This window comes from Microcaecilia unicolor, chromosome 7, assembly GCF_901765095.1.
Source record: "Microcaecilia unicolor chromosome 7, aMicUni1.1, whole genome shotgun sequence".
Lineage (NCBI taxonomy): Eukaryota > Metazoa > Chordata > Amphibia > Gymnophiona > Siphonopidae > Microcaecilia > Microcaecilia unicolor.
This window is the reverse complement of record NC_044037.1, coordinates 160,825,746-160,846,732: the sequence shown is the minus strand read 5'-3', so window position 1 is coordinate 160,846,732 and position 20,987 is coordinate 160,825,746. Positions and strand designations below refer to the sequence as shown.

Below are 20,987 nucleotides of genomic sequence, written 5' to 3'. Positions count from 1 at the left end.
CCTGGCACCCCACCTAGCTACGCCACTGCTGTGAGGTATAAAATCACAAAAAAGGGGTTTTGGGTGTTAAACTTTATAATTCTAGTAATGTTTGGTGGAAGTTTGTTACAACGTATCTGATTGGCTGATGAACGTCACATGGGGACCTGAGTTTATTTATGGGACAGACTCAGGGAAAACACAAAGAGAAGCTGGTTGGACTCAGAAGAGACAGAATGGTGTGTCTCTCTCAGAGATTTTTAGTCTGATGTGAATGAGGAGACAGTTTGAAACATTTGGTGAGAGATTTGATAAATAAGTGCGTGAAGTAGAGAGAGGTCAGTGTTTAGGAGCATTTGAAATTGAATTTCTAGGACTATTTATGGAGAACTTTTGAGAATTGTTGAAAGTGAAGAATTCCTGGATTATTTTTTAAGGATATGTTTATGCTTTGATTCTGACTTTAAAATTAAGGTACTTTAATGGGATTTTGGGTAAAGTTGTGGGACTTGTGTGTTCCTGCCTCAGCACTGGATACCTAATACACTGTCTCCCCTGAATGGGCTGTGTCAGCATTAGCGCACGGCAGCTGCTAGCGCGGCTTAGTAAACAGGGGGATAGTGTATTAGGTATCCAGTGCTGAGGCAGGATGACTCTGGAGAATAGGGTGCATGCACATTAACTGATAAGGAGACAGCTTTCTTCCTTTTTATCTGTGGTTGTAAGAATAGATGGTAGGTAAAACTGCTGCTACTTTGCCATCAGCTGCTCCTGGGAGAAAGAAACAGGGCCCCCACCATTTAGAAGAAAGGAGCAGAACTGAAGATTCAAGAGAGCCTGAACATGCTACAAGTATGACATCAGCAAAAGAGACTGAAGCAAGAATCATATACATTTATATACTTCTATAGAATCTCTGATACTGTGACTAAAGAGAGGGTCTCATGAACCAAGTTTAGATTTCTTAGTGCAACACTTTACCAAATTTAATAGAGGTAGTTGAAGAAAGGAACATACATAGTTTAAGCTGTATGCACTTATAGGATGTTGAAGTAGATAACTCTGAATCTGGATCTTGTGAAACCAGAGGCAATTGAAGGATGAAAGTTTTTTTTAATGAGCTGCTAGGTTGGAAATATGCAGAATCCTAATATAAAAATTTAGCTGAATTTATCCAAAGGAAAAAAAAAAGATATCAAAGAAAGCTTGAGTTGATAAAAATCGGATGGTGTTCTGAAGATTTTTTTGGAAATGTTTTCGTGGTTAATGGAACTTTAGCTAAACTTCTGATACTTCCTTTCCCCAAACATTTATTTTAAGTAATAAGCAGTTCAATATTTTAAATTCAGAGTCTAACATCTTTTCTCTGCACAAATCAAAATAAATTACCACCATCAAACAAATTCATTCCTCCTTCCTTTGAGGTAGAAGTTTATTTAAAAAAAAATGTTTTGAGTTAATCTTGCGTGTAAGGATTCTTGTTTCCTGTTACAAATGGAGTTCCTTTCTTTTACTTTGTATTGTATAATTTTAGTACTGTACACTGCTTAGATCTGTCTTGTTTCAGAATTAGCAGTATAGCAAGTCTCAATAAACATAAACATACCAGTGTTTGTTGCTTCTTGTTTTCTTCATTCAGATTCTTTTTCTATTTTTTGAAGGATTTTTTTTTTTGGGGGGGGGGGGGGGTTAGTAGCCTCTTTCACTTCTCCCTTTAACTATGCTGGCTGTTTGCTCTTTCCACTTTTATTAATACATAGAATATATCTGGGCTTCCAAGATGGAATTTTTAAACGACCATGCCTGATTTAAATTCCTAACCTTAGCAGCTGATCCTCTTAGCTTTCCTTTTAACCATTTTGCTCATTTTATTATAGTTCCCCTTTAAACGTAAATGCTGCTACAGTAAATTTCCGTAGGGGCCCTTTTACTAAGCCGCATAGGCACCTATCCAGCTTATTTTCGAAAGAGAAAGACACCCATATTTCGACCCAGATCGGGAGATGGGCGTCCGTTTCCTGTGGGCGCCCAAATCGGTATAATCAAAACCCGATTTTTGGCGTCCTCAACTGCAGTCCGTCATGGAGATGAACAAAGATCACGGGGGCGTGGCGAAGGCGGGACTGGGGCGTGGTTATTGGCCTAGGAGAGATGGGCGTCTTTAGCTGATAATCGAAACAAGAAGGGCGTTTTTGACGAGAATTTGGTCCGCTTTATTTGGACCCTTTTATTTCAGGTCCGAGTCCCAAAAAAGTGCCCCAACTGACTAGATGACCACCGGAGGGAATCGGGAATCACCTCCCCTGACTCCCCCAGTGGTCACTAACCCCCTCCCACCAAGAAAACCCCACTTTACAAACTTTTTTTCCCAGCCTCAAATGCCGTACCCACCTCCATGACAGCAGAATGTGTTCTATCCTCTGACAACCTTTCCCTGGTTCTGATGTGGGTCTTGGGTGAGTGTGACACCTTTTCTGTTAAGGGCACTGCAGAGTCACATCAGCAATTCATTGTGGTGGGTGTAGGGTATTGGGCTCCATGATTCCACTAGCTTGTGTTAAATGCTCACGATGTTGGTAGTTGGTAGGCTCTACTCCCATGTTTTTTTTCCCCTCTGCTTACTGGGTCAGTGTATGCCCTGTTTTGTTTACGGTAGTCCATGAGGTAGTGGCCATTTGTGTAAGACAGTTTTAGATCCCCTTTCATGTGTTAGCCACGTTACAGCACTTAGTTCTTACCTTGAATGTTGCTGAAAGAGGCCATTGTACACCATTCTGCCAGCTCGGACCTACGGCTCATCTCAGTACCAGCGAGACTCATTGCCAGTGGGGCACAACTCTGATCTGCAGTTAACTGTGAGTAAACGTACTTATTCAAATAAAGGACGTTTTCAGCGAGATTAGTCTTCAGGTGTGAACTGCTGTGCCAAGGTTATACACCAGCAACAAGTCCTGTCCCTGGAGCACCTTTAGTGGGTACTGCAGTGCACTTCAGGCAGGCAGACCCAGGCCCATCCCCCCCCCCTCACCTATAACACTTGTGGTGGTAAATGGGAGGCCTCTAAAACCCACTGTACCCATATGTAGTTGCCCCTTTCACCCCTAAGAGCTATGGTAGTGTTGTACATTTGTCCCTCCCACGACCAAATGGCTTGGATTGGGACGCTTCTGAGCTGGGCGTTTTTAGTTTCCATTATTGCTAAAAAAAAAAAAAAAACGCCCAACTCAGAAGGGACCAAATCCATGGCATTTGGTCCGTCCAAACCGTATTTTCGAAACGAAAGATGGACGCCCATCTTTTTTGATAATACGGTCTGTCCCGCCTCTCCACATACCCGTTTTCGGACATAGACGCCCATGGAGATGGGCGTTTGCGTTCGGTTATGCCCCAACACGCATCAGTTTTGAGTTATCGCCTGGCTACCGTGTGGTTGTTGTTGTAATTTAATTTTTGACACACGTTCGCTATGAGCGCTGGAATATATTTTTATATTTTCTGTCATGCGGGCAGTAATCGGGCGGTAATCGGCATTTTACACGCGTAGACCGTTACCGCGTGAGACCTTACCACTAGGTCAGTGGCTGGCAGTAAGACCTCAGACCCAAAATGGACACGTGGAAATTTTCATTTTGCCACACGTCCATTTTCTGCAAATATTTTTAAAAAGGCATTTTTTACAGGTGCGCTATAAAATTCTGTGCGCACACAAAACACGCATCTACACTACCGCAGGCCATTTTTCAGCGCACCTTTGTTAAAGGGCCCTTTAGTGACTTCACTCCAGTTAATTCAAATTTGATCATGTTATGATCACTGTTTCCCAGCAGACCCAACGTTGTTATTTCTTATATTATGTCCTTCATTTTACTAAGGACTATTTCTAAATATTCTCCTCTTGTTGGTTCCTGGACCAGTTGTTCTAAGAAGTAGTCATTTAATGTGTCTAAGAATTTTATCTCCCTAGCACTCTCTGATTTGCCATTTATCCAATCAGTACAGACCTTTTTTTTTTTTTTTTTTTTTTTACTTTTGTTTTATTTTATTATAAATGGAAGCATGTTCTCTTCCCTTCACAGTACAGAGCTTTTAATTAATGGTTGTAAAACCACATAGTTTGCCTCAAGGATTAATTTGAGGTATATCAAATACCTGGAATAAGTAAATACTGTTGCCAAATTTGCTAACTTTCTTAAATTCTGTTAACATTTCTTTGTCTAATCGTTCTGATCTGGCAGATAGTAGTATAACCCTATGCTTATACTCTTTCCCTTCCCACACAGAATTTTTATCCATAAGGATTCCATGTTATCTGTTTCTTGCAGAATTTTTATTTTGACTCAATTCCCTCTTTATCATATTGTGCAACCCCACTGTCTAATTTGATCCACCCTATCACTGCGATATAATTTGTACCCTGGTAACAGTGTTCCGTTGATGTCCTCCTTCCACCAGGTCTCCTTGATGCCTATTATATCTACCTCTGTCTTATTTAGCTTTTTTAAAATGCTCATAGAATTTAAGTATTTAAGTATTTCCAGATGTGTCTCCTAAGATCCAAGTGGTTAGTAAGGCATTCTTCAGTTGAGGGTCAGAGCTTTGTCACTGGGAATGTCTTTTATTTCCTGAAATTCCCTAAAAAAATATATAGTGAAATATTGTGGAAAGGAGTATATATATATATATGTAGATCGTTATTCAGCTGGCAGTGCTCAACATATTGCTGCCTGTGTTATACCTGGAAATTCAAAAGTGGGCCATATCTGGGCTTCAGCATTGAATTTCCAGGTTTGTAATCTGGTTAAGTGCAATATTCAGCACTTAACCGGCTATGGGGCACCGCATAAAGATAAGACTGACTTTTATGCGATCCTATTTATGCAGTGACCTTGGTCAGTTAAGTGCTGAATATTGGCACATAACTGGCCAAGTGCTGACTTCCACTTCTGGAATGCCTCGAAAATAGCCGGTTTTGAGTTCAGCTGTAACTGGACATTTTCAGAGGTAATAACCAGTTAAGAGCTGCTGAAAATGACCGGGTAGGCCCAAACCAGCAACTTAACCAGCCAGGAGCCATTTCTGGTTGGTTAAATTGCTTTAAATATTGACCCCATTTTATTTCTATCCTTTATAGTTGGAAGTACTGATTGGAATGGAAGAGTAGTCCAATGGTTAGAGCATCAGGCTGAGAACCAGGGAAGCCAAGTTCAAATTATACTGTTGCTCCTTGTGATCTTCTTGAAGTCAACTCAACCCTCTGTTGTCTCATGTACAAGCTTAGATTGTGAGCTGCCGAGGTACATGAAACTATCTTCTGTACTTGAATGTAATTCAACTTGAGCTACAACTGAAAAGATATGAGCTAAATCCTTTCCCTAAGACAGACTCAGGAAGCACTTATGAGTCACATTTGTACTTCTTGTTTCACTGGTAATTGATTGCAATACAGGGTATAAAGGCTTCTTCTTTTCCTGTTAAGTTGAATGTTCGTATTGCTTTTCTCCAGTTCTTTTTTACCTCGACTCTGCAGGGTGTTTTGGGGATGTAATTTTATGGCCATGTGATTCCTTTACATTCCTCCTTTTCTTGTGATTGACTCATTTTTGAGTTGTATTTTCTTTGTGATATTCTGAAAAAAATGAATAATTAATAAATTGAAACAAAAATAAGATTGAGGAGTTATTTGCTTTTTGCAAAGACTTAGAAGGTTAATGTAGAAAATGTTTTTTTTTTCTAGGGCGGAGAGCACTGCTACTACCATGGGAAGGTCAGAGGTATTAGAAATTCCAAAGTTGCTCTTTCAACATGCAATGGGCTCCAGTAAGTGCAGTATTCTTTTCTCTGGCTGCCTGTATCTTTATTCATTGTCTCATAATGAGCGACTGCTAATAATATCTAGAAGCAAAATAAAGGGTGTCTGTAAACAACAAAAATAGAGAGACTACACAAGGGAGCTCTTGCTTGGTCTTTTTTAATTTCTTTGGTCCCAGTCCTTGAGGCCAGCTCAACAAATCTGTGCTTTTATCCTCTCCCCCAACAGGTTATTTATAATGAATTGGTGCTAATTTGGCACCAATTAGCAATTGTATGCAAAACTGTCCTTACTTGCTATTCTAGAAGTTCTGTATACAAATTCTATATCATGCAACTTCTAGGGGTGTATGGATGTGGGAGGGGCATGGGTGGGTCAGGATGTGCCCGGGAGTTGAGCTTGCATGTTATAGAATACTAGGAATTAGGTGCCTAACTTCCAACAGTTAGGCACCAGAACTTCCACTCTCCTTTCATATGCCATAAGTGCTCATGCCTAAAGTTAGATATGAAACTGGCTTACTCTAGTATTCTGTTATGGCAGTTCCATGAAGAACCGCCTTTAAAGAATTTGCTCTTAGTGTGGAAATCCCCAGCACCTAAAATTTGGTGCTCTTTCTTGTTGTGTATTGCAGAAATATCATTTATGACATTGTCAGTATTGGACAGTGTGTTAAAGTATAAGCCAGATTGTAGATAATACATAGGGAGAAATTCAAACTTCCACATCAAGATGTAGAAAATTTCTGTACTATTTTACAAAAGGCTTGACCAACATAGTCTCATATATGTGATGTTGCACCTGTTTTACAAGTCCTCTAATTACAGAGGGAGCAGCAATTTTAGAAAGATGCACATGAGAGCAGCCTTCTAAATCTGCTGTTCCTGCAGTAGATGGTCCCAAACTCAACATCAGCAGTTCTCTCCCCCCCCCCCCCCAAGGTAGCCAGTTTTCCTCCCACCAAGCAATATCACAATCTCCACCATGTGGCCACCTTCCCATGAGGCCAGCATCCCACTGTTAGACCTCTACTCCCAAATCCCTACCCCAGTTAAGTCCCCCTGCTGTATAATGGGATGTGAGTGATATCCATTCCTTCTTGTTTCAATGATCCTGGATCTCAAGATGTCTGCTGAGATGTCTAGGGATCACTAGAGGTCAGGCTTCCATATAAAGAAAAATTGTGGAGGGGAGGGGAAGTAGTGGCATCAAAGGGGTTTTTTTTGGAGAGATTGATTTGTGGGGATAGCTATAGTGAGGGGTGATCGGGTGGGGGGGCAGGGGCAGACATTGACACATCTGCCCTTCCAGCAGGCACATGCCATGGGCCGCTGTAAATGCTGACATCTATTTTATACAATACAGATATGGATTCCTTATGTGAAAGAGAAGCTAGGTCTGTATTGTAGGTCTACCTATGATACTCCTTCTCCTTGCCCTAATCACACCCCTAGACTTCTGGACATAGCTCCCCCACATGTAAGGTGGCCTCTGTTCTGAAATTCCATTTATATATGGAAATGCTTCTAAAATAAGGGCCTATAAGTGTGACCCACTGAGCAAAAAGGTACCAAAAGTGGAGTATGTGACTTATTTATACAAGATAGAGGGATATCAACTGCATAATCCTTCAAAATTTCAGCCTCAGGTATGGACTAATTATATCTTTAAAAATGAAAAATGCTTATAAATAAAATAACCCCATAAATCACATAGAGGGGCATTTTTGATATGATGTTTGCACTAAACATCCCAAATCTGATTAGGAAATATGGCCAATTTCGAAACAGTAAAACATCTATATCTTTTTTTTAAATGGCCACATGCAAGATGTTTTCATGCTCTGTGCGTTTATCTTTTGGGGCCATTTTCGAAACAAATAAAAGTCCAAGTGAAAAACATAGAAGATCAAACCATTGGGATGTAGGAGGAGCCAGCATTCTTAGTAGACTGGCCACAGAGACATCCCAGGAGAGCAGTGGGGAACCCAAAGGGGGGCTGTAGGCATGCTAGAGGTACTTAGGTGTCAGAACAGTACTAGAAAGCAGTTATTCTGAACTCGTGTCTAGGGAAATGTACCTCTATAACCCCAAATGACAAGCTATCTGTGCTGGAAAAATGAACCATGCCAAAGATGGAATATATTATTATTTGGTAAAGAAAAATATACGTAAATAGTTCTGAAGCAAAATGGCAAGCAAAGTACAAAATAACTTGCTATAAAAATAGATTCTCACCAATATAGATCATACAATATGATTATCCTAATGGACTAACCAAATGAATGATTATACAACCAGTCACAACTGATATCCTAATGATTAGCATTAGAGGTTACACCACACGTCTTATGCAAAATGCAGTTAGCAGCTGAATACACAGACCAGAAGTCCTGACATAAACAGAAGTCTCAGACAAAAACTAAGGACTAATTATCCCCATGACCATAGATAATATATCCTGCTATCTCACCTTGCCGTCTGTCACAGACTCCCAATGGTAGAGAAGCGGATTTCCTTAGAGTCTAAGCTGAAAACCTCAGTGAGCCTCCCAGTCCAGGAATAGGTCCAAGATTTGTATATCTGAATGTAGATTACACAGTCTTCAGTAGGGCCTTGTGTTAGCTGAGCTAACCTTGAGTTTGTTACAAGGTATGCAGTTCACTGGTGTTTAGGAAAAACAGTATTTTGTTCTTTCGAGCCTTCTGTTCACCAGCAAATTCTCCGGTGTTTCTGTCTTCCAAGTTTGGTGTTCTCCCCCGACTGATTCTCTTCAGTCCAAACTTTTTGGTATCCCAGGGTCAGATGATACCTGTGACCAATCACAGACGGTGTAACAATGTCCAGACAGCTTCATGGTCATGAAGAAAGTCTTTGTATAGATGGTATGCAAACTCCCTGTCTGATCGCATAGTCCTGGAGCCATGTCTCTCTCTCCTCCAATGTTCCCAGGAGATAATGGGCTAGTTTGCAACACAGACTGTGTCCTTGTGTGAAGTCATCTTAGAATGCTCAGCAGTAATTTTCCTTTGTAACCAAGCTGGATTCTGATAATTACAGATGTATTATTATTAGCTACATTTGTATCCCACATTTCCCCCCCTTTTTATAGGCTCAATGTGCCTTACAATAGGCCGTAATGGTGATCACCATTTCCAGACTGAGAATTACAGAATGTTGAAAAATTTCAGGAACAGAAAATATAATACCATTTAGAAGAAAATAGATATACAATTCATTTCAATTATTTAAGAACGAGGGCAGTATATAACGTCCCATAATGACAGTATGATAAAGAAACCAATATTAAAAAAAGAGTTCAGTGTTAATTTGTTCTAGTAAAAGTTTTGATGTCAGTTCGTTTGAGAAGGGTCCTTATGATAGGTATCCTTAAACAAGTTAGTCTTTAGTACTTTCCGGAAGGCTGCCAAGTCATGCGTTGTTTTTATGGCTCTTGGTAATGTATTCCATAGTTGCGTGCAGATTTAGGAGAAGCTTGATGCATATATAGATTTATATTTAAGTCCTTTGCAGCTGGGATAGTGGAGATTCAAGAATGTGTGTGATGCTCTTTTTGTGTTTCTTGCTAGAAGGTCAATAAGGTCTGACATATATATCGGGGCCTCACGATAAATAATTTTATGAACCAGGGTACAGTTTTTGAATGTAATTCGATCTTTTAGTGGGAGCAAATGCAGTTTTTCTCTGAGGGGTTTGGCTCTTTCATATTTCGTTTTCCCAAATATAAGTCTGGCTACAGTATTTTGGGTTGTTTGGAGTTTCCTAATAATTTGTGCCTTGCATCCAACATAGATGGAATTGCAGTAGTCCAAATGACTTAACACCATAGATTGCACCAGATTGCGGAATACCTCCTTAGGGGAGAAAGGTTTCAATCTTTTGAGTTTCCACATTGTATGGAGCATTTTCTTTGTTACATTCTTCGAGTGAGTTTCTAGTGTGAGATTTCGATCAAGTGTAACTCCCAGAAGTTTCAAGGTGTCTGAGACAGGAAGAGTATAGTTCGATGTATTAATATTGGTGTGATTAATCTTATTATATTGCAATGAAAGGATAAGGCATTGTGTCTTCTGTACATTAAGCTTCAGTTGGAATGCATCCGCCCATGAGTTCATTATTTGGAAGCTATGATTGATTTAATTTGTGATTTCTGTTAAAGTCTTTTGAAATGGGATGTAGATCGTAACATCGTCTGCATAAATGTAAGGATTGAGACCTTGGTTGGATAGTGATTTTGCCAGTGGGGTCACCATTAAGTTAAAGAGGGTTGGACAGAGCGGTGAACCTTGAGGCACTCCACATTCTGGTATCCATGGCGATGATGTAATCGACTTTGATATCACTTTCAATGGCTTCCTTACCACAAGATCATACCAAGTGATATCAAAGTCGATTACATCATCGCCATGGATACCAGAATATGGAGTGCTTTCAATGGCTTCCTTACCACAAGATCATACCACCATTTCAGTACATTTCCACCGATACCAAAATATTCTAGGATGTACAATAGGATATTATGGCTGACCATGTCGAACGCACTGGACATGTCAAATTGTTTAAATTTAGTTAAGAGAATTATTAGTACTGTTTCAGTACTATGATAAGCTCGAAATCCTAATTGAGATTCATGTAATATTGAGAAATAATAAGAGACGGCTGAGGGGAGACATGATAGAGGTATATAAAATAATGAGTGGAGTGGAACAGGTGGATGTGAAGCGTCTGTTCACGCTTTCCAAAAATACTAGGACTAGGGGGCATGCGATGAAACTACAGTGTAGTAAATTTAAAACAAATCGGAGAAAATTTTTCTTCACCCAACGTGTAATTAAACTCTGGAATTCGTTGCTGGAGAAAGTGGTGAAGGCGGTTAGCTTAGCAGAGTTTAAAAAGGGGTTGGACGGTTTCCTAAAGGACAAGTCCATAAACCGCTACTAAACGGACTTGGAAAACTCCAAAATTCCAGGAATAACATGTATAGAATGTTTGTACGTTTGGGAACCTTGCCAGGTGCCCTTGGCCTGGATTGGCCGCTGTCGTGGACAGGATGCTGGGCTCGATGGACCCTTGGTCTTTTCCCAGTATGGCATTACTTATGTACTTATGTAAGTAATTGGTGAGTTGTTTGGTAACTTAGCTTTCCATTAACTTAACTTTAAGCGGAATGGTTGCGACCGGGCAGTAGTTGTCACGTCTGTGGCCGTGACCACCCTCAGACTTACCTTGTTCCTGGGGGTCAGCTTCCTAGCTGGCTCCTGTTTCTTCTGTCTGTCCTTTCTGAGCTAGCTCTGGCTCTCTGTGCTGGCTGCATCCAGCAGCATGACACTAATTGCCTCACTATACTGCACCTGTGGGGGTTGCCTGGGTTAGCTCTCTGTGTGTGTGTGTGTGCTGGCTGCTTCCAGCATGACTCTAATTGCTTCACTACACTACACCTGGGTGTGGGAAGCCTCTCTGTGTTTCACTGTGCTTTCTGCCTGCTCTATGGTTTGTGCCTGAACAGCCTCTGTAGTGCTTAGAGATTGCTGCAGCTGTGCCTTTGGTGTTGAAGGGCTTTATTAAGCACTTAGAGACTGCAGCCTTTGCCTTTGCATTGCCAATGCCTCCGCAGTGCCTTAGGTCCCGAGGTTAGTGTGCTGTTTGCACAGTTAGCTTTCCTTGTCTTTTCTTGTGGGCTTCCAGCCTTTCTGCTTGCGAGTTACTATCACCTGTGGGCCTGGCCTTCTGGCCCTTCTGTGTTTATTGCTCTGTGGGCCTTCTGGCTCTTCTGTGTTTATTGCTCTGTGGGCTTTCAGCCTTTCTGTGTTTATTATTCTCTGTGGGCTTCTAGCCTTTCTGTTATCCCTGTGCAGTGGTGCTGCCCCCTGTCTGAGGTTGGTCAGCGGTTGATGCTGCAGCCATTTCTCTCCTTTCTATCTGCTAGCTACTGTAGCTCCAGTCTAACCCTTCCTCTGGCAAGCGTAGCTGTCATTCCCATTCTCTTGAGCTTAGCTTGTATGTAGCTCCTGTGTCCTGTTTCCTGCCTGTCTGCCTTGCTTTAGCCTAGGTACCTGGGAGCACCGCTGGATCCTGACTCCGGTTGTTCCTGTTGCTGGTTCCAGTTCTGGTTTTCCTGTAAGCCCTACCGGCTACTCGAACCTGAGGGCTCAACCCTCGGGGAAAGGCAGCTTAAGCGTAGGTGAAGTCTACTCCAGTGTGCGTTCCAGTCCCGAGTGTTCCAGTGCAGGACTCCAGTCCGGGGTTCCAGTCCAGCCTTGTCTCTTCTCTGCTCCGAAGGTGATCTTGCCTGCCACTGCCGCTCCTCGGCCGTGGTCCAAGGACTCACATACCCAGGGTTCCCGGGGAAGAAGCCTGACAGAATGCCAAGGTCCTCGAGAACACGACAGTAGTTGGTTATATCATTTATTCCTTGTCATCAAGCAGATGAAGCCATTACGTATGGGTTGTGTCCATCAACCAGCAGGGGGAGATAGAGAGCACTCAACTTTTCACAGTGCCTCATGGCCAGCCAGCTCCACTGCCTCTTCAGTATTCTCTATCTCCCCAAGCAGGGTGGTTGCAGCTTCTTCGAGCACCATCAAAAATCTGCCTGGGGGTGGCTCCTGGCTTGCCAGTTGTTAGCCGGGGTGTTAGAGGCTATAGCAGCTTCACTTTGAAGGCACATAGGTTAGCCGTTTCCCTGCCTTACCCATGCCCCCGTGGATGTGGACATATTAGCTTGCTTTTCCCTGTCCTTTCCCACTCAGTGGATGCAGGCACATTGGTTCGCCATTCCCTGCCTTTCCCACTCATCTGAGCCTCCGGAGTTCTTATTACCTCTGCTTTCCTCACAGCGTTAAAAAAAAAAAAAATGGAACAGAGGTTTTCCTTTGATTCTTCTATGGGACCGGAGCTGTGATACTCGGTCCGGTGAGGTAAGAGTGTTTTCTAACTCCTCCGGGGTGGGCCCGCGATCGGGGCGTTTTTGGTGCGAAACCGCCATTTTGAATTTTCACACCGTTTTCGGCGATGGCTGCAGAGAATGTAAAGCGCTGTTCCCGATGTGGCAAGCGCAAATCAGCAGCGGGGCTCTGTAAATCGTGCTGTACAGGTGTAAGAGCCGGCCCGAGCATGGCGAGCGATGATTCTTCCCGCTTAGTGCTGGCAGTGGATGCCATTTTGAATTCTTTGCATCGTGCGGCCTCCGTAGAGACGGAGAGCCCTGAGCCCGGGGGGGGGGGGGGGGGGGCCTCGAATTGAGGCTATTCAGGGAGTGGCTAGCCCCGTATGGGATCTGGTTGCCCAGGGCGAGTTTTTCTCCCCTCATTTTGTGTTATTATTGCATAAAGCATACATGCTGAAAATAGCTCTCCCTCAAGGGTTGTCTGAGGCCCATTCTATTGTCCCCTTCTGGCCTGGGACTGCCCGCTGAGGCTATTTTCCCTGATAATTGGCATAAAGAAAAGCGTAGAAGGGCTAATTCCCCTTCAGATTGTGGTGCACCTCCTCCCCCCCCCCCCCCCCCCCCCCCCGTGGTCGGGCTGTGAGGATTCGGAGAGTTCTGGCAGGCCTTTGTGGTCTGAGGAGCCAGAGTCAGGTGCAGAATTACCACAGGATCTGGATGATCCCTCCGCGGTGAGGATTTTCCACCGTGATGAGCTGCCAGCGCTTATTTCAGATGCCCTAAAGGTCTTTTCTATTGAAGAGCCTGACAGTGGCACGGCCTACTCTGTGAATCCTAGGATGGCTAGTACCAAAAAGCCTGCTCGAGCCTTTCCTTTGCATGACTCCATGCAAGAGCTTATTTCCGCTCAGTGGGCTGACCCCGAGGGACCTTTGAAAGTTTCCAGGGCTATGGGGCAATTATACCCTCTGTGTGAGCAGCATTTGGCTCGCTTTGCAATGCCTAAAGTAGATGCCCTAGTCACTGCGGTGACAAAGAGAACTACCCTCCCTGTGGAAGGAGGAGTTGCCCTGAAGGATATACAAGACCGTAGGCTGGAAGCAGCACTTAAACGGTCCTTTGAAATTGCAGGTCTTACTGTTCGGGCGTCTGCATGCACTTGTTATGCTGCTAGAGCCTGCCTGGCGTGGTTGCAACAGGCAGTGGAACAGCCCGGAGATGGAGCGGAGCCCTTCTCAGATGTGGCTCCGCGGCTGGAGTCGGCCTTGTCCTTTTTGGCTGATGCCCTTTATGATATTGTCAGAGCTTTGGCTAAACAAATGGCAGTAGCAGTGGCGGCTCGCCGTCTTATTTGGCTACAACATTGGGCGGCGGACATGGCCTCTAAGCAAAGGTTGGTAAAGTTGCCCTTTCAAGGCCTTCTCCTATTTGGTGAGGAGTTGGAAAAAAAAAAGTTGTTAAAGGCCTGGGAGATCCTAAACCCCAGCGCTTGCCCGAAGATAGGCCGAGGCCTTCCTCCAAGGGCCAGGCGGTCCACTCCTCTTATAGACCTCGCTTCTGTGAAGCTAGAAGGTACCGCCCGGGGCGTTCTGCTGGGTTCACTTCTTGTGCCCGTTTTTCAGCAGAGGAACTCCTTTCGCTCGGACAAGCGTTCCGCAGCCACCGGCTCTAGGCCTGGAGTTCAGGGGCGACCCTCTCAATGATGGTGCGCGGGCCCCTTCCTCGCTTCCTGTCATCGGAGGACGTCTTTCCCTCTTTGCCTAGGAGTGGGCCAATATTTCCTCAGATCAGTGGGTTCTGGACCTGATCAGAGATGGCAACAGAATAGAATTCAACGCCCCAGTAAGAGACGTGTTTGTGGAGTCTCGATGCGGTTCTGCCGCCAAACGGGTGGTACCTCCCGCCGAACACGGCTACGGCCTGTCAGGTTCTCAGGTTCAGAGCCCGCGGGGCCGTGCTCTGGAGCAAACGTGAGCCCTTGGGCTGCTGAAGAGGAGCGACAGCAGCAGGCAAAACCCACCAACTGATGCTGGGCAAGCACACCGACACAGGCAGGAACTGCAGGCACCGCCCAGCGAGCCGGAACACACGGACTGGAGGACACAGAACTGGAACCCCCCGGACTGGTACACGGGACTGGAATCCCCCGGACTGGAGGACACAGGACTGGAACACCAGACTGGAGCACACCGGACTGGTCCACACAGCTTCACCTGCACTTAGCTACTAAGCCCCCCAGGAGTTGAGCTCCTGGGTTCGCGTAGCCGGCAGGACTTACGGGATACCGGATGACACAGGGACCAGGACTGGAAACAGAAGTACTCCTAAACTGATCTACGTGCTCCCAAGCCCTAAACCAGCAGGAGTGTTCCTAACAGTAAACTGACAAAAGGACTTCCTAAGCCCTATACTAAACAGGGGCTCCTAAGCCCTGCTCAAGAAAGGGACTTCCTAAGCCCTAAACTAACAGAGCAGGGAACTAAATACACAAGCTAACACAGGTGCTACTAAGCACCAAGCTACAAGCAGTGCTCTACAACTCTAAACTAACTAAGGTGCTCCTATGCACCAAACAACCAAAAGAGCTCCTAGCACTAGAAGGGAAGACAGGGAAGGCACAAGGAAAAAGCAGGAAAGCAAACACACGCTAGCAAAGGAGATTCCTAAGCCCCCACGCTACAGCAGTGCACCACCGCACTAACCTAACCCAGGTTCCACTAAGCACCAAGCTACTGATGTATTTCTCACAGCGAACTGAAGTGCCTCTAACAGCACCAAACCCAGAAGTATTTCTAACAGCAAACTGAAGTGCTTTCTATAGCACCCAAAACCCAAACAGCAAAGACTGCAATGCTCCCAATAGCACAAACACCAGAAGTACTTCTAACAGAAAAATCTGTAGTGTTCCTAACAACACCAAACCCTGAAGTACTTCTAACAGTAACAGAGCTTCTAAAGCCCTACACACAGCAATGCTTCCAATACCAAGAAGGAAAAGCAGGAAAGCTAAACACACAGACACCAGTGCACACTGCACTAACACTAACCTGGACCTTAGCAAAAGCAAGCAGGGAAACTAGACACAAAGTCAGAAGTGCACACTGCACCACCCTACCTAAAGCAAACACAACAGTTGCAAAGGCTCTGAAGGAAACAACACCACTTCCTTATCAAGGCCCTCCCTGATGATGTCACCCTCCCTAGACCTAGGCAAAAGCACACTGACCCAGAGAGGCCCAACCCACACCAATGCAACACCGTGAAGCACTTGAAGCCAGTACACCCAAAGAGAGGTAGAGCTAACTCAGTCCACCCACAGCTGCAGTGAAGTGAGACAATTAGAGACATGCTGCTGGAAGCTGCCAGCACAGAGAGAGAGAGCCAGCTCAGACAGGACAGACAAACGAACCAAATGCCAGCTAAAAAGCTGACTACCAGGAAAAGGTAAGTTTGAGAGGGGTTATGACCACAATCATAACACGGCCGATACTCCATCTACTTTGTGGTGCCGCGAAAAGGTGGGTCTTTTCGCCCTATTCTGGACTTAAAAGAATTAAACAAGTCCCTGAGAGTGCGGCATTTCCACATGGAAACCCTGCTCTCCGTCATTGCTGCGGTACAGCCAGGAGAGTTTCTCACGTCTCTAGACCTGAAAGAAGCTTACTTGCACATACCAATTTGGCCCCTGCACCAGAAGTTTCTGAGGTTTGCGGTGTTGGGAAAACATTTCCAGTTCCGGGCCTTGCCTTTTGGCCTCGCCACAGCTCCCCGAACCTTTTCGAAGGTAATGGTGGTATTAGCTGCTTTGCTCAGGCGAGAAGGTATCAGGGTTCACCCGTACCTAGACGACTGGCTCATCAGAGCAGACTCTGTAACAGAGAGCTATCAAGCTACAGCCAGAGTGGTCTCAGTACTTCAATCTCTAGGCTGGGTCGTCAATATGGCCAAAAGTCACCTGACCCCCTCGCAATCTCTAGAATATTTGGGGGCGAGGTTCGACACAGACTCGGGCTATGTATACCTACCCGAGCTAAGGCGGTGCAAGCTTCAGAATTAGGTCCGTCTGCTCCTGAGGATGCCCCGCCCGCGAGCTTTGGACATTGTCAATCTGCTGGGATCGATGACAGCCACATTGGAAGTGGTGCCCTGGGCGAGAGCGCACCTGAGACCTCTACAGTATTCCCTACTTCAAAGATGGTCTCCAGTTTCTCAGGATTATCAATGCAGACTTTCTTGGCTCCCTGCGGCCCGACAACATGGAGTGGTGGCTCTCAGACAGCATGCTGCGGCGAGGAATGCCGCTGGCGCTCCCCGCTTGGTGTCTAGTAGTGACAGATGCCAGCCTGAAGGGCTGGGGCGCACATTGCAAGGGGAAGCATGCCCAGGGTCTATGGACACCCGAGGAGTCGGAGTGGTCCATCAACCGCCTGGAGTTGAAAGCTGTGTTTCAGGCGCTTCTGGCCTGTCAAGTGACCCTGGAAGGATTGGCTGTCAGAGTGATGTCGGACAACACGACAGCAGTGGCCTACATAAATCGACAAGGCGGCACTCAGTGCAGAGCACTGGCCGCGCAGGCCGAACAGATTTGCCACTGGGCCGAGCTGCATCTTCAGTTTCTGTTGGCAGCTCACATTGCAGGTCAGAGCAACGTGCAAGCCGATTATCTAAGCAGGCATCAGATCGATCCAGCAGAATGGGAACTAGCAGACGAAGTATTCCTGCAGAAATGTGCCAAATGGGGCAAGCCCGTGATGGATCTTATGGCGACAAGCTCAAATGCCAGTCCCGTGCTTCTTCAGCAGACGGAGAGATCCTCGCTCGGCAGGGTTGGATGCCTTGACTCAGCCCTGCCCTCCGGGCCTACTATATGTGTTCCCTCCGTGGCCCTTGATGGGGCGCGTGCTCCTGCGGATTCGGCTGCACCCAGGAGAAGTGGTCCTCATTGCCCCGGATTGGCCCAGGAGGCCTTGGTATGCGGACCTTCGACAGATGCTAGTGGAGGCTCCCCTTCCTTTACCTCTGGTACCGAACCTGTTGTCACAGGGCCCGGTAGCCATGGAAGACGCCTGCCGCTTTGATCTTATGGCATGGCGATTGAGAGGGCGCAATTGAGAGACAAAGTTTATTCAAACACAGTCATTTCCACTCTCCTGCAGGCCCGCAAGCGTTCCACTTACATGGCTTATGCCAGGATTTGGCGCCAGTTTGAGTCTTGGTGTGCTTCAAAAGCGATCATACCCATGCGGGCTCCTGTCTCGCCGATTCTGGACTTTTTGCAGGATGGTGTTCAAATAGGCTTGGCCTATAATTCCCTGCGGGTGCAAGTGGCAGCATTGGCCTCCCTTCGTGGTAAGGTTGAAGGCGTGTCTTTAGCTGCTCATCCAGATGTGGCATGGTTTCATAGTGGGGTGCTTCGGCTCCGGCCTTCCATGCGAGCACCCTGTCCAGCTTGGAACCTGGGGCTAGTTTTGAAGGCCCTGCAGGCTTCTCCTTTTGAGCCGCTTCGGCGAGCATCGGAGAAAGATTTAACACTAAAGGCCGTTTTTCTTGTGGCCATTACTTTGGCGAGACGGATGTCAGAGCTCCAGGCGCTGTCCTGTAGAGACGCATTGCTGCAATTCTCAGAGTCCGGGGTCACGGTTCGTACCGTGCCTTCCTTCATGCCTAAGGTGGTTTCAGCGTTTCACCTAAACCATCCTATTTTCTTGCCCTCCTTTGATAAGTAGGAGTTTTCAGAATGTTTTGGGTAGTTGCACCTGTTGGATGTGCGCAGGACTCTGCTGCAGTATCTGCGAGTTACTAACTCTTTCAGGACTTCTGATCATCTGTTTGTTTTGCTATCCGGTTCTCGCAGAGGGTCTCCAGCGTCTAAAGCCACTATTGCCCGCTGGCTCAAAGAAACTATCCTTTCAGCTTATCTGCTTGCCAGCCGGTCTCCGCCTGTAGCCTTTAAGGCACATTCTACCAGAGCGATTTCTTCCTCTTGGGCTGAAACTGGAGCACTCTCTCGTCAAGAGATATGCAGTGCAGCAACATGGGCTTCTAAGCTCTCTTTTGCCTGACATTACAGGCTGGATGTGGCTGCTAGGAGGAATGCGCGTTTTGGAGCACAAGTGCTAGCGCGTGGTGTGACCTGTTCCCACCCTATATAGGGATTGCTTTGTTACATCCCATACGTAATGGCTTCATCTGCTTGATGACAAGGAAGGGAAAATTAGGTTCTTACCTTGGTAATTTTCTTTCCTTTAGTCATAGCAGATGAAGCCATGAGCCCTCCCTGTATGATTGTATGCTGTGAATCTGTTTCAGGTTCTGTTCTTGTTTCCTGAAGTTCCTTCCTTGGGAGAAAGTTGGAAAACAGTCTTCAGGATTCATGTTCACTTATAGGAGGATGAGTCCATTCCCTCCAGTTTATGTTTTGGAGGATGAGTTTATTCCCTCCAGGAGGTTGCGTGTATCCCCTCCAGTTATACAATAAGGAGGACGAGTTTATTCCCTCCAGGAGGATGTGTTCATTCCCTCCTTTTGAGTTCATGCCCTTGTTAAGGGGCCATCGTTCGCTGTGAGGAAAGTTCATGTTATTCCCGTTGCGGTTTGCCATACTGCTTTGGAAGCTTCAAATACTGAAGAGGCAGTGGAGCTGGCTGGCCATGAGGCACTCTGAAAAGAGTGCTCTCTATCTCCCCCTGCTGGTTGATGGACACAACCCATACATAATGGCTTTATCTGCTATGACTAAAGGAAAGAAAATTACCAAGGTAAGAACCTAATTTTCCCATTTTTTCTTTTGGTCTTTAGGTATTGGGGTAAGTAGTATGTTCCCTTTATCCCTAGAGAAGAGTCCATGTTGAAGCATGAAGTTTAAATAGGTGGTGAGATCTGTTATGAATCGTTGAGGGGCAGATTTTATTAGGTAACTAGGGCATGAGTACAGTTTGCAGTGGGATTTGGCGAATCTGTTGGGTGACAGTATCTTCCGCCAGTAGATCAAAGTTTATCCAGATATGGTCAGCTGGATATTCATCAGTGGCTGGGTCCAAACAGTTTATGAATTTTTCGAAATCATTGGGGCAAAGTGGCAAGGTGGATCGTAGTTTTATAATTTTCTCTTAAAGAAAGATTCGGAGAAAACAAATACAGCTGTTCAATTGTCACATCCATCGCTCCCTCCGGCTGCTCCTCTGCGGAAAGCAGGAACCGGTGTCCATCACGGCGAGGGCCGGCCTTCTCGAGGCCGCGGCGAAGAGCCGGGGCTCACCGCGGCGATGGCTGCCCAGTCCGGGGCCGAGGCCGTGGGCCGGCGATCGCGGCTGCCGGGCTCTCGATCGCCGGCTATGGGGTCCGTGCTTGCGTCAGTGGGGAGAATGGCGCCAAGACGCGATGGCCGGCGTCTCCTTCACTTTCGGGCGCGAGAACCCAAAGCTCCGCCTTTGAGGAGTTAGATTGGGAGGCCGGTGCTGTAGTCCCGCCTGGGAGGTCGGACGGAACCAATCAGAAGGAGTTTGTCAGTAACTAGGTTCTGATTGGCCGGCCATGTCGGCTGGGGCTGGGCGGTTGAATGCTGATAGTATTTAAGGAACGGGCCTGAGATAGGACATTGCTTCAGGTTCTGTTTCCCGAGGCCAGTCTTCGTGTGTTCTAGTTCTCAGTTGGTTTCCTAGCTCTCCTGGTTTTGACCTTTGGACTGTTTCTGAATTTCTCTGCTAGCCGCCTGCCTTGACCTTTTGCCTGTTTCAGACTACGCTGTGAGCTGCCTGCCCTGACCTGTTGCCGGTTTTGGACTCCTCTGTTTTCCACCTGCCCTCTTCACTCCTGGTTCCAGTTCTGGGTCAGTTCGTCAACCCCGCGGTTCCGGAAGTCCCGTTGACCGCCTGCAGCTGGGGGCTCAACCCTTGGTGAATGGCGGTCGCCATGGGTGAAGACTTGGGGTTGCACGGCTGTCCTCTGAGGTCCTTTGGGGCCTTGCGGGACCTAAGGGCTCACCTTCTTTTCAGACAAGACAGGAACCTGAAGCCATGAGCTCGCCTACGCAACCTGATCTACGGGACCTGGCTAAAATTCTCCAGCAGCAGCAGGAGCAGTTGAACGCCCTGTCGGGGGCCTTGCAGAATGTCTGCTCTCAGTTAACCACGGTCCAGGTTCAGAACCAGGCCGCTGCGGCACACCAGGCCACTGCAGCGGCTTCCCGCCCGGGAGGGTCCTTCCCGGGACCTCGGTTCCCTGAGCCTACTCGGTTTGATGGTGTCCCTGGAAGCTGCCGAGGGTTCCTCAACCAGTGCAATTTATACTTCAA

The 20,987-nt window shown here is 46.2% G+C and overlaps 1 protein-coding gene across 1 annotated transcript in view; it reads left to right on the top strand.

Moving 5' to 3' along the window:
- The window catches only part of ADAM23 (ADAM metallopeptidase domain 23), a 1,183,145-nt gene that overhangs the window by 201,516 nt on the left and 960,642 nt on the right, over positions 1 to 20,987 (top strand). The window contains exon 5 of the mRNA XM_030210005.1: positions 5,714 to 5,796. Within this exon, the coding sequence (XP_030065865.1) occupies positions 5,714 to 5,796 (83 nt within the window). The remainder of the gene's footprint in view (positions 1 to 5,713; positions 5,797 to 20,987) is intronic.